Here is a 14,458-nt window from a genome sequence, read left to right on the forward strand (position 1 = left end):
AATCACAGGGAGAATATGGAAAGTCCACACAGATAGCATAGGTTAGAAATGAACCCAGCATGCTGGGAGTTGTGAGCCAGCAGCTCTATATCCTGTGCACTGTCAGTCAACCAACAGATACAGTATAGTATTAAAATATATGCAGGGATCAATCACTAAGTACTCCAGAAACTGTTATGCTAAGTATCTTCAAAATGAATATTCAATGACGTGGCCTTAAACACTAACAAACAGCCTCCAGTCATTTGGCACATTAAATCCCCATTATTGGATATTTTAATTAAAAACTCTTTTTCATGTCCCAGTCCTATTTTTTCCTTACTCTTTCGTCTTCTACATATTTTTACAGTAAATTAACCAGCCTAATTCATGTTGTACTATCTCTAATTCAGAATTCTTCTATTTGATTGGTTCGAGGATCACACGTACAAAGGCCCTTGAAGGCTTTACTCTGAATCAGATGACAAATAACAGAGAGCTTTTGCTTCCGTGCCCACAGGGAGCTTGAGGCCAGATGCTAGCACAGTAAGCGGTGAGCTCCACTCTTTTATCAATGGCCACAAAACCTAGGCTGTTATCCAGCACTAACAGGACCGAGAAAGGACTTGCATCTGTAATATGTTTAGATAGGGGTTGACATTGCTTAAAGAGCAAATTAGCTGAAGCGTAACATTTGTCACATCATGCATGGTGGAGTAAACTACCTGCAGAAAATATCATCCATATGGTACTAATGGTTGCCATGGCTACATCACTCTGTTCTTTATTTTAACTTTTTTCATGTAGCTAACTGATCAAAGGTGGTAGCTATGAAGCTCACTACAGAAAGACTGCCATTACAATTAACTGTGCTCTGGATTGTGCTCTGTGAATCTCCATTCTATGGAAGAAAATGCGTATATAAGTTAAAGACAAACCTTTGGAAATAACCCACTTATGGTACCCCTTCTTAAAAATCCTTTGTACATTTATTTCATTTTTGTTTCAATGCACAATTTATAATACTACCCATTCACAGATTAGAAAGTTGTGCATTATTAATATTTAATATTTCTTTGAATGATTTTGAAGTTTTGCAAAGTTATTCAAATGAAGTATGGATATTTTATTTAAAAATACAAAGCATACTTGGCTCTAATGCAATCAACTTTTCTGTGGTCAAGTTGAGTCCTGAAGCTGGATGCAAAGGATAAAATTAGTGACCGTACAAAGTGAAAAGTTTTTACATTAAATCAGTATCACTATGTAAAGGGAAATCAAATTAAGACCAATGCTGGAATTGCACTGTTAAGACAAGAAACAAAATACATATAATTTATTACATGTCCAACATTAACAAAATTGAGGAAATATGCCAAATGTTCAGTTGAAATGAATCGAGTCAGCTTTCATACTATTTTTTTTGCACCATCTAACTGAAGCAATTTGCTTTTACTTTTTTTCAGCCACTCTTTCCCCTGCCCTTTGAAACTGCTTTTATAACCCCATCTTCTAAAAAGCTTACCGACTGTTATTTTGATCCATCATATTTTCAGTCTAAAGTACTTTAAATGTATTTACTGTTGTCATTTATTAATTATTTATTATGTATTTCCTGTTGTCATTTATTAAATGAGTCAATTTCTGTACAGGCAACCACAAACAACAATGTGTTAAGGAGAAATATAATCTACTTAGCGATGTTGGCTGAGGGCTAATCAGTCAGGGATAATTTTCCTGCACCTCAAAAATAAGGTAATGGAATGCATCATATCCACTGAGGGAGCATAGAAGGACTTTAAAAAAAATGATTGGAAACACTCTTACTCCAACAATACAGCCACAATCAGCATAGTTCTGATGCTTCATTCCATATCTCTAAAGTGGATTCGTTTGTCCCAGTCCACCCATTCCTCACCTGCCTTTGAAGTCAATGAAAATATGGGCTGTTTTCATTGCACACTGTTAATCTCTTCGTCACACTGGCTTCCACTACGTCTGTGTTGTCTTGAATGAGATATATATGTTATCCCACTTTTTAAGAAAGCAGGGAGGGAGAAAACAGAGAACTACCGACCTGTCAGCCTGATATCGGTGGTGGGAAAGATGCTAGAGTCCATTATTAAGGATGAAATAGTGGCATATCTAGATAGCAGTGATAGGATTGGGCCGAGCCACCAAGGGTAAATCATGCTTGACTAATCTGTTGGAGTTTTTCGAGGATGTAACCAGGAAGTTAGACGGGGGAGATCCAGTGGATGTAGTGTACCTCAATTTTCAGAAGGCATTTGATAAGGTCCCACATAGAAGATTGGTGGGTAAAATCAAAGCTCAGGGCATCGGGGGGGAAGGCATTGTCATGGATAGAAAACTGGTTGGCAGATAGAAAGCAAAGGGTAGCGGTGAATGGGTGTTTCTCGGAATGGCAGGTGGTGACTAGTGGGGTGCCACAGGGCTCGGTATTGGGACCACAGCTGTTTACCATTTACGTTAACGATTTGGATGAAGGCATAGAAAATAACATCAGCAAATTTGCTGATGATACTAAGCTGGGTGGCAGTGTGACATGTGATGAGGATGTTAGGAGAATTCAGGGTGACTTGGATAGGCTGGGTGAGTGGGCAGATACTTGGCAGATGACGTTTAATGTGAATAAGTGTGAGGTTATCCACTTTGGGAGTAAGAACAGGAAGGCAGATTATTATCCGAATGGTGTAGAGTTGGGTAAGGGAGTAATAGAAAGAGATCTCAGAGTCCTTGTTCATCAGACACTGAAGGTGAATGAGCAAGTGCAGCAGGCATTGAAGAAGGCTAATGGAATGTTGGCCTTTATTACAAAGGGAATTGAGTACAAGAGCAAGGAAATCCTCTTGCATTTGTACAGAGCCCTGGTGAGACCACACCTGGAGTATTGTGTACAGTTTTGGTCTCCAGGGTTAAGGAAGGACATCCTGGCTGTAGAGGAAGTGCAGCGTAGATTCATGAGGTTAATTCCTGGGATGTCTGGACTGTCTTACGCAGAGAGGTTAGAGAGACTGGGCTTGTACACGCTGGAATTAAGGAGATTGAGAGGGGATCTGATTGAAACATATAAGATTATTAAGGGATTGGACAAGATAGAGGCAGGAAATATGTTCCAGATGCTGGGAGAGTCCAGTACCAGAGGGCATGGTTTGAGAATAAGGGGTAGGTCATTTAGGACAGAGTTAAGGAAAAACTTCTTCTCCCAGAGAGTTGTGGGGGTCTGGAATGCACTGCCTTGGAAGGTAGTGGAGGCCAATTCTCTGGATGCTTTCAAGAAGGAGCTAGATAGGTATCTTATGGATAGGGGAATCAAGGGATATGGGGACAAGGCAGGAACCGGGTATTGATAGGAATTGATCAGCCATGATCTCAAAATGGTGGTGCAGGCTCGAAGGGCCAAATGGTCTACTTCTGCACCTATTGTCTATTGTCTATATATTACATCTATAAAAACTTGAGGAAAAACAACTAAATCCCGCTAGCTAGCACAGGTCTTCAAAGAAAAAGATAGTTCAAACGTAGTCTCTCAGTCCAGGTTCTTTTCACAGTGTCTACCTGATTCCACTTCCACATTATGGTTCTTCTTCCTCCGTAACTAATGGCCTACTTAACCTGCAGGATGAAACTTCAAACCATTGCAATGTAGTTGTAAAGAAGACAGACAAAACTATGGAAAAAGCTGACATTTTATTAATAACAATAATTTGAAAAAAAAGTTCAAAAATTATAAAAAGTGCTTAGTAGTTTAGAAGGTTTATACCTGCTATTGGTGTTATCTCGTGGCTGATAGACTTCCTCAGCCCTTATGTTTCAGCAAGCACTGGGGAGGTACTCAGCAGTGAAGGCCCAGAGGGGCAATGTGTCTCACTTTCCCCTTACACTTGCTACATCAACCTCCAGGAGCAGGTCCTATGACCTGGTACTTTGTCTCATTGAAAGGACAGCATGACTCCCGAAAAGCCTTGCAGCTTTCTATATGCACCTTTTTTACCTCCCCTGTTGGCCACTGACACAGGTCCGTGTGTGCTTGCCCCTTGAGCAGCTTTCATTCTCTCTCCCTCACTCTAAAGCAGGGGTTCCCAACCATTTTTATGCCATGGACCAATACCATTACAGCAAGGGGTTCATGGTGGGTACCCCTCCCTACTCTAAAGCCTCAAAATATAAAATTATCATCTAATGTCACAATAACTTCCTGATTTATTCTATCACTTTTCTCACTTTAGAGTGCATTAGAGTACTTTTCTCACTTCTCATATCCCGTGTTCCATTTGTAACTCTATTCCTTCAAATACCTTCCTTAATCTCTATGATACAATTTCCAGATCCGCCCCACACCCAAGATCTCCTTCTTGCGCAATCTTGAAATGCTTACTAGTAGTAACTGTGAAATGCAAATTATTTAAAATGTAATCAAACTGTAACTCATTCTCCAAGAACACTTTTAAAGGAAGTTGATCTTCAAACAGATGCTGGAAAACTGGCACCCACTTGTTTCCTTGAACCCAAGGACCAAATTCTTAAACATTAAGAGTTCATATTCATAGTAAGGAATTTCCACTCTGCTATTCATCTAGATACATAACTATTTACTATGTTGGATCAATAATAGTGCTTGAAATATTAAAAATGTCCAATTACATTGACTTTGCTTAAAGCAATCTCAAATCTCCTGGGGAGTGCAGATAATCAATATTTAAAAATCAAAATCAAAAAATATTTGCATTAAGAATTCTTTTACATTTATCATTTAGAAACTACTTTAAATTAAAAAAATTCAGAGAGTGACAGCATCCTTTCATAATTTTTGGTAACATCTGCAAATAAGCTTCTTTGCCCTTTCATTTATTTGGTATTGTACAACTTTATCCTCTGACACATTCAGTTCAATTATTATTAAAATGATAGTTAAAAGATCCCAGTCATGAATGCTTACTTATCAGTCAGGATAAATGCACAGAATTCCAATCAAGCATATGAAAACGGTTAGACTGCAACCCAATGACAAGATGTAAATTCATTATACATGCATTTGATAAGTTATGATAATAAACTTGCATTTATCATATTGCTTTTCAATATATAATACAGTTGTTCATTTATCAGTCAACTGGTTATCGACAAGATGCATTTTCCAGTTGTCAACATGATCTGAAGAAATGGGGTTGCGATTAAATTTTTAATTGCTTTAATTTGTCAATCCTCAGGCCATGCCTCTCGGACTTGTGCTGATATTATTTTGTGAATGTATGTACTAAACTGCAGCTGTAAGTACTGTGTGTGACTACATGCACTGTTATTTTGCACCTAGACCCCAGAAGAACAATGTTTCGTTTAGCTGTATACATGTGTATGGTTATATGACAATAAATGAACTTTAAGGATGGGGTGAGCAGACTTAAAATGGCATCACTGGTATTTACTTGCAAAGAATAACAAAATCATCTTGATTAACACAAGCAGCAGACTTTAAAAAAAATTACCCAACTCTTTCAAGTGGAAAAACAATACTGACGTATGTATGCTAAAAGTTACTTGTAGTCTATAAATTTAAAACTGTTTAGTAGAACTTTGCTGGACTCCAGCATGCCTTGTGGATTTCCTTCAGTCACCACAGAAAGTTTAAAGTAGCAGTAGAATTTTTTTTAAAAATTGCCTTGCCAACAAGGAACAACACTCTCAATTTAACAGCCTGCTTTATCTGCCAGTACTTACTTGTAGTGTGTCATTATCTCCTACAGGTCATTCAGGCAAAATACTCCTCAAAGTTTCATTCTGCAATAGGCAAGCTACCCAATCCATCACATACCCAAAGAAAGGATTTACAACTTTTTTTTACTCAATTATGTCTTCTTTCACATGCAGTGGTTCTCATTTTCAGTTCCTGGTCTGACTAAACCTGAGTTCTCCATGTTTTCGTCTTCCGTTGATGAACACCGAATCAGTTTTGGTCTTGTTGCGATCAAACGTCACAGAAACAACAATAAAAATGATCAGGGTGATACACTGTATAGCTGCTAGTAGGAAGAAGTAGTAGTCCATATGGCACTTGTTGATATTACCTGGCAGGGGAGTTGGAGGAAAGAAAAATAATTGAACTTTAGAAAATTTCAGTATATTCAAATTAAGAAACTCTACAACATAAATGTTTTTCTAATATCAGTTTAAATCAATCACACTGGACATGTTGATGCTCCTTTAACCATGCACAGTAAAACTCTGGAAATCCTTATGGTTTGGCTTCTGGATCACTCATTTCTGTACATAGTTCACATCATCTGTAGATTTGTGTATAGCAATCAGACCTACACAAACACAAAGTTGGCTGGGTTTGCAGCTGGAGTCAACACCAGCAACAGCAGGGGCCAGGAATGTGGACAGATTCGTACCAGAGGCAACATTTGAAGTCCTTTTACATTTTTAGTTTGACAAATAAGATGAAACGTATGAGCTGAAACTCACAGGGTTTGGTTTTCCATTTCCTTTAAAACTCATTAGGTTCACTGGAAAAATTATTATACCACTGTGTAAAATCATTTGAACCACAGAACATATCCACACGGAGCATTGTCACAGGAAAGCAGCGTCCATCATCAGGGATCCTCACCACCACCACCCAGTCCATGCTCGCTTCTCACTGCTGCCATCAGAACTCACATCAAGTTCAGGAACAGTTATTTCCCCTCAGCCATCAAACTCTGCAACCAAATGGGATAACTTCATTCAACTTGATTGTGGGAATATTTCACTTTCAAGGATGCTTCATCTCATGTTCCCAATATTCAATATATTATATATAGAGAGTTTGCCCAGGAGAAAGTTAAGCTCAGGGCTGTACATGTGACATGCATGCACTTTGATAATAAATTTATTTTGAGCTTTAAAATAAAGTATTTTGGGAAAACATATGTAACATACAACAATCTAAAAACGTTGCAATTCTGCTTCACCAATGACCCAAGGGTTCTGGATTAAAGTTTTACTAATGTATAGAATAGATGCTGGACACAATGACATTGAAAGTGTTCAAGTGTACAAATGATGGATAAGATTGATGCAGTTCTATAATAATTTGGCATGAATAATACAAGTAAAGATAAAATCGTACCTTACAGCCAATCAAGTCCTTTTGAAGAGAGTGACCATTGTATAAAATGCAGTAACCATAGTGAAATGGAATTAAATATTGTTAATCAGCCAGATTTAAGAGCAGCTATTTTATATATGCTACAGTACTTCACAAAAATGAAAGATGTTGAACCTAAATTAATCCCATGTTCATTTAGAAGTAAATTTAAAAATAATTTGAAAGCCAAAGTGTTAATTTCTATACATTTGTAAGTAAATCAGTATCTAGAACACTTATTTTTGAAGATGTACATCTATTGCCTATCTATCTATGGCAACACCATATATGAATTTCAATTCTTGCTGCAATATTTATGTTAAAATACCATTGCTTTGGATTTCACTCTTATAGAAAACTGCCAACTATTCAATTGCACTTAATGTTCAAGCTGTTCACTTATAGAAATAGTCATTGTTTCAGATATACATTTCTTGAAAACAAATATAGGTAATCTCAGCAAATGTTTCATAGTTGGGAAATACCTGTAATCTGATTTCTCCATAAGACAGAAACTGTTTTCTATAGTAACTCAATTCATATCACTCTACATACACTTGCTATAAGTCGTTCGTTTCATTGAATGGTCACCCAAGCAGTACCCACAATTAAACTAAAACATTATCTACTGTATCTGGTATATCAATGAACACCATGAAACATTATTCAAAGCCTGAAAAATGCTTTAAAAATGTAAGGGAGAATTCACATAGCCAAATCTCTACACTGCAGGCAATTTATAACCCAGAGAGCTCTGTACACGTTTGGAATTACATTTCAAATTTCTAGACTTCTTTTAATTAATTATATCACTTATTTTAAAAAAATGCACTTTACTGCCACTGACACATCTGAAGGATTACAATCCCTTCACATCCATCACAGTTAGTGTGATAACCTATATATTTAAGTCAAAAATGCAGCAACCATTGTCTTAACTAACTACACTGGGACTGACGCAGCGAGGCAACTTGCACCTCTAAATTACAGGAAACTCATTAAAATTTGGGAACTAAAATATAGTACTGTAATAAAATTATGCCTTCTTATGAGAATGAAATATTTGCATAATCTAAAACTGGGATCTCAATAATTTATCAAATTATTATTTAAATTTCTTGCTAAACTAGAACAAGATACTGCTGCTTTTTATAGATGCTGAGAAATTTAACATCAGTATTGTTTTATTCCTCTGTTTGACAAATGAACTGTAATTGCTCAGCACCATGAAATATGGTGCAATTAAATCTAACAAGCTGTATATTTCTGATGCATAATATTAGTGATGCCAAAGCAGCAGTAGAGCTTTTTCCAAAGTACTTTGGAATAGATCCACCTTCCTTTTAGAGATGAATATAGGAAAAGCACATAAACTGACCATTAGAATACCAATCACTTTCAACATTGTGATTTAAAGATATATTAGTATAACCTGAAGTTTATGCACATCTTCTTTACATGGCATAGGAAAACAGGTAAAAAAAAAGTCAGAACTTCACTTAAAAAAAAGGAACAATTGAACAAAACAAATACTCCTGAAATTGGAGGTGGGGAAAAAAGCCCCCCAAATGATCCTTTTTTAAACAGAATGAGCACCGAGGGTCACTGGTAGTGGGGTGAGTGATCAAGGAGTGAAAACACCAGAGAATGGGGTGAGTGAAAAGGAAGTACGAATCACATCTGGGATGAGCGAGAAGAGGGTAAGAACGACTGACAGTTGAGTGAGTGAGCAAACACTGAATGGTCCTGCTGAAGGGTCTCAGCCTGAAACGTCGACTATACTCTTTTCCATAGATGCTGCCTGGCCTGCTGAGTTTTTTGTGTGTTTTGACTGAACGAGGAAGATTCTTTTTATTCTATTTTCATTAACGGAAACTGGCCTCCCATGAGGCTTGAAAAAGGGAAGCTGAATTCTAGCCATGGCATTGTGAAGAGAAAAAGTTCAAGGAACTAAATAAGCAGACTATCAAGCTTAAGGCAGGAACACAAGATGGAACAAGTAAATAACTCCTTAGTGTGCAAAACTATTTTAGGCACAGATTATAGAATTATACCGATGTTTAAATTGCCAATACCATTTTATAACTGCAATTCCTATTTCGGTTGGAAGAAGACTCAATATTATATACCATTTACTGCTACAGTTTGAATTTTGATATATACATTCTCAGATGGAAAACAGCAAAAGTAATTGGTTTGCCTATACAATGGCATTCATCAACAAACTGGAACAACATGGAAGCAGATTTTTATTCATGTTACACAATGAATTTACAAGGAAGGTTACAGACAAAAGTTGTTGGGTCTGTATAACAACAAGCCTAATTACATGGAACATTTAAGACACATATAGGCATGCTGGCTTAGTCAGAATAATTATCTTAGGTATATCAAGAAGGCACCTGTGAACCACAGCAACATGTTGCAGGTTACTTACAAAACTTCTAAATATAGCTCTTCTGCATTACTCACACTGCAATCTGCAGCCAGTAATTCCTCTTTAAGCATTGTACTTTTGGACTGACTTAATAAACTAGAGGTTTCAGAAACTTCCGTAGCATGCTGCTACGGCATGTTTAAGCAGACGAAAGTACAACGCCATGGCTAAAAAAGAGGGAGGGGGGCAGACTCCATGCCAGACTGAGACGCAGAGGAAAACTCCCTCTACCCAGCATCTTGTTAGCAAATGTAGTTGCTGGAGAACAAGATTGAGGGCCCAAGGGCAAGATTGCTATATCTGAGGGAAATGAGGAATTGGTGTTTTGTGTTTCATGGAGACACGGCTTACTCCAAACACACCGGATGCATCAGTCTGACCTGAAGGCTCCTTCATATGCAGTAGGGACCAAACTGCTGATACAAAGGTAGTAAAAGGTGGGGGTCTTTGTGGTGCTCAGACATGGCAGTTTTGTTGTACTCTTGTTCCCCCAACCTGGAACATTTAACAATTAAGTGCCAATCATCTGTGATCCTAACCCCAGTTTACATACTGCCAAAAGGCAATGTTAATCAGGCACTCAAGATATTGAATGCTAGCTTTACCAAATAAAAAACCCACTCTTGCACATTTCAATTATAGCTTCAATTAGGCTTGTTTGAAGAAATCTCAGCCCAATATCGTCAGCATATAACCTTGCAGCACCAGGAGTCCCACTGCTACCACTCGACCATTGCTATACTATGATAAGGAATGCCTACCGTTCCATGCCTATACTGCATTTCAAGTGGAGGCTAAAGAGCAAGGCTCCAGAGACAAGGGGATCTGAATGAATATACCATGGTTGAAATGGACTATATAAAAACAGTCACAGATGAGTGTCCCCACAAAATCCTTCAGAGCTTTCCCCAACCAGAAGCCCTAAATGAACCATGAGATCTGCAAACTGCTAAGGGCAAGATCAGTGGTGTTCAGGTCTGGTGACTAAGTAAAATGCAAGAGGTCCAGGTAGGATCTTCAGAAAGTCATCTCACATGTGAAGGGACTTCCACCACCCAGGCCATCCTCGCTTCTCGTTGCTACCATCAGGAAGGTGGCACAGGAACCTCAAGACTCACACCACCAGGTTCAGGAACAGATATTATCCCTCAACCATTGGGCTCTTGAACGAGTGGGGATAACTTCCCTCGCCCCATCACTGAACTGCCGCCCAACCCATGGATTTACTTTCAAGGACTCTTCACCTCATGTTCTCAATATTGATGGGCTATTTTTTAATTATCTCTCTTTTTTGTCTGTATTTGTAGTTTGCTGTCTTTTGCCCACTGGCTGTTTGTCCATCTTATTGAGGGTAGGCTTTCACTGATTCTATTATGTTTCTTGGATTCACTGTGTATACCCGCAAGAAAATAAATCTATGGATTGTACACCATGACATACATGTACTTTGATAATAAATTTACTTTGAACTTTTATCAACTCAAATCTAACAAGAAGTAAAAGGTCTTGATTATCAGCACAACACAGTTTAAAATATAAGACTTGACTTTGTTTGATTCTTCATGTCCGGTGGTACATATTTGGGAGACTGGGTGTGAGCTGAGATCAACTGGTTTATTTGCAATTTAGTGCCCATGATTAGACTGCAAAATTCATAAATTGCATCTTAATATTACATCTGATTACACACTGGAATAGATTTTCATGGTAAACTTATCAGGACTTGTTAGCTCCTCCAAGAGAACCACAACCTTCTTGTAGGGTTTGGAGGCTTGCATGCCTCAAAGACCCGGAGGGCTAAAGTGGCTGGAGTCAGGGCCTTGTACTTTGATTTATGGTAGGGTCACACATGCCAAACAGGTCAAAGGGTAAAGGCCAGACTACGAGTGGCCCACTGGTCCTCCAGGTTTGGAGGTTCAGCTCAGGACTAACAACCCTGACCAAAACAAAAATTAAGAAACCACTATAGCTGTGTGTGACAGAGATGGAAGACCCTGATTTCTGCCCTAAACACCAATGGTGTAACAGACAATTACCAAAACTGTCAAGCCAGGCAGCATTTGCGGAAAGGAGTAAACAGTCGACGTTTCAGGCAGAGACCCTTCATCAGGACGACTGTCCACTCTTTTCCATGGATGCTGCCTGGCCTGCTGCGTTCCTCCAGCATTTTGTGTGTATTACTTTGATTTCCAGCATCTGCAGATCTTCTCTTGTTTGTGAGCAAAATTGTCAGCAGCTTCAAGATATCAATATCCATGCTGCTGACAGTTATTCAGCACTCCTCAATGGAACGTAATATTTGGCGACTTCTTCACTGTACTCAAGGGAAAAATGAATGTAGGTTATTTACGAACAGTTTCTATGTACAAAATGGGTAATATCTTCATGCTATATTACACAAGGTCCAAGAATTTCAAAATAGTATCCTTGGCATTAATTGATGCACAGTAAATTTTTAAAAAATCTTATTTAATTTTTGTGCACTGCAATTCCCTCAGATATGAAGGACATTGGTTTCTTTGTCATTTTTCAGCATCAATTCAATCGTGTTTAAATTTCCATCTTGTGCTGTGTGTAGTATCAACAATGTTATTAGAAAATTTGACATATTACTCAAACAATATGGCCATATGACTATTGGCCACTTAGGATTCCTTTGTATTCATGCCTGTCATCAATCCATGTCAGAAGGAGGGAATTCCATCCCACAGAGATCACTGGATCTTTGCCGATAGCTTTCTGTGAAGTCAGTAGAGAGCACTTCAGAGCTGACAGCAAATTCTGGAACATGTTAAAGGTGCAAAAGACATGCTGGGAGCCAAGCGACATTATGTTTTTTTGTAGGACAACACAAACAAACACAAACCTGACATCTGATATAGCTTGGCCTCTCTTCGGGGCATCTGTGACATGTGAGCATTCAGGATGGACTGGATCATGCTGCTCACTAGTTCACAACCCTAACTGCAGCTGTTTTGCAACAAGTAAAGTAGGAATGAGAAGGAGGCATGTGACCTGCTGTCTCACTTCTCAACCATGCACCAAGTCCAAGGGCAGAGACCAGGCACATTGAGCTGAAGAGCAAGATATAATTTACATCTGTTTCCTCAGATATCTGTAGGAGGTCCCCACTTAATTGAATCAGGTTTCAAACGTATAGAGAAGTTAAGTACAGGTAAGTTCTGATTTATTGTAAGTTATTAAATGTGCTTAACAAATTTGAATCACTAAAATAAGTCAGAAGTCTTTTATTAAGCTATTTAATCTGCTTCAGTTGCTTTGAAATACCTTTGATTAGTTTAGAAAGATCTTTGCAATAAATTAAGGCATCAAAAATGTTTCGCACAGGAATAGGGTGGGGACGAGATAGGATATGTCACCTGAGCTAAGCATATAAAATGCTGGAAATATCAGGTCAGGAAATCTTTTAAATCAGAATAGAGTACCATCCATTACTGATGATAAATCTATGCAGCATCAGAGACTAAACATATCAATTGCTTAATTAAAAATATACGAGATGCCAAGTCATTTCTTAAGTAACTCAGGTATTAAAGCAGATAACATAATGAATAACTTTACCTACAAGAAAAGTCTTGCAACAGACTGCCTGGATACTAAAAGGTAATTCTGACATAAAATAACAACAAAATAAACTTTGGCCCTGGACCTTTTTGGAATGGGGGGGGGGGGGGGGGGGGAGGAGGGGAAATGTAAAAATCTTCTTCTGAAGTAGAGTCTGATAAATATCAGTCTATTTCAATATGAACAGATAAATCTTTTTTTTCATTCTAATTCAGCTTTCATCTGTATCTAGTAACTTTGTTATTTAAATTGGGGCTGTGTTTTTCAATATTTTCAAGTACTGGGAAAGATACCCTCAAGCATTCCATTATTTCTTGAACACAAATTTCTGAATAATTTCATTACATGAATCAAATTGCTGCTTTTTTCGGTCTAACTTGTGAGTAGAGGAACAATTGTCAGGGGGTACAGTAGATTATCTTAACTTTGCAGAAGTCTAGCGCCTAGTGAAAATATGATTGGAGAGTGTAGTAATGACGAGGAGAAAGAGTTGCAGATTTGATCCTGGCAAGAAAATTGAGGTGCAAATACGTGTTTCTGTAGCAGTTTTAAAGATGGCAAAATTACAGATGTGTGTTTACAAACAGCATAGAAAGAGGCATGACAGTGGGGAGTAAACCATTCTAAACCATCATGACAAACAAAAGAAAATCTGCAGATGCTGGAAATCCAAGCAACACACACAAAATGCTGGAGGAACTCAGCAGGCCAGGCAGCATCTATGGAAAAGATTCTCAGGACTGGTCTCAGCCAGAAACATCAACTGTACTCTTTTCCATAGATACTGCCTGGCCTGCTGAGTTCCTCCAGCATTTTATGCTAAACTATCATCAGTCATGGCAAAAAAATAATTATAGACCACAATCTGAATGCAGTACCTGCATGAAGCATAAGAAATTCCCTATACTACAATACAATGTTTTTTGCATTGCAAATGCAACACATTTTGTTTGGGTGTGAAAGGTCAGTAATCAGAAATGTTAATTCTGTATGTCCACAGATGCTGCCAGTCTTGCTGAGCTTCCTAAATCTATTGTATTTATTTCAATACCACTGTAAATTCAGAACTCAAATGCTTGTACCTCAAGGATACCAAGTATGAACAAAATCAGGTTAAAACTGATGTACAGTTAGTGTCATATTAAGCTTGAACTTTAAAAGAAGATGAAGCTTACAAGGGGGAAGATATCATATACATAGTTGAGGATAGAATCTGGAGTTGGAATACAAGCAGTGAGAGTTTGGTAAATGTTCATTTAGGTTAGATTTTCTTTTACGCCCTTTCTGACTGCAAGCCACTGTAATTT

At 38.0% G+C, this 14,458-nt stretch overlaps 1 protein-coding gene across 2 annotated transcripts in view; it reads right to left on the bottom strand.

Moving 5' to 3' along the window:
* Nucleotides 1-3,671: 3,671 nt before the first annotated feature.
* Nucleotides 3,672-14,458, bottom strand: part of slc15a4 (solute carrier family 15 member 4) — a 90,413-nt gene continuing 79,626 nt past the window's right edge. Inside the window, exons 8-9 of one of the 2 annotated variants that reach the window (XR_012101351.1) lie at nucleotides 6,466-6,701; nucleotides 5,952-6,065 (exon numbers count right to left, since the gene is read on the bottom strand). Coding sequence is in view for 1 of the 2 variants with exons in the window: in XM_073065531.1 (XP_072921632.1) it covers nucleotides 5,881-6,065 (185 nt within the window). In the remaining variant the exon portion in view is untranslated. Of the gene's footprint in view, nucleotides 6,066-6,465; nucleotides 6,702-14,458 lie in introns of both variants that reach the window. The other variant, XM_073065531.1, reaches the window with a different exon arrangement.

Source organism: Hemitrygon akajei, chromosome 14 (assembly GCF_048418815.1).
Source record: "Hemitrygon akajei chromosome 14, sHemAka1.3, whole genome shotgun sequence".
NCBI classification, from domain to species: Eukaryota; Metazoa; Chordata; class Chondrichthyes; order Myliobatiformes; family Dasyatidae; genus Hemitrygon; species Hemitrygon akajei.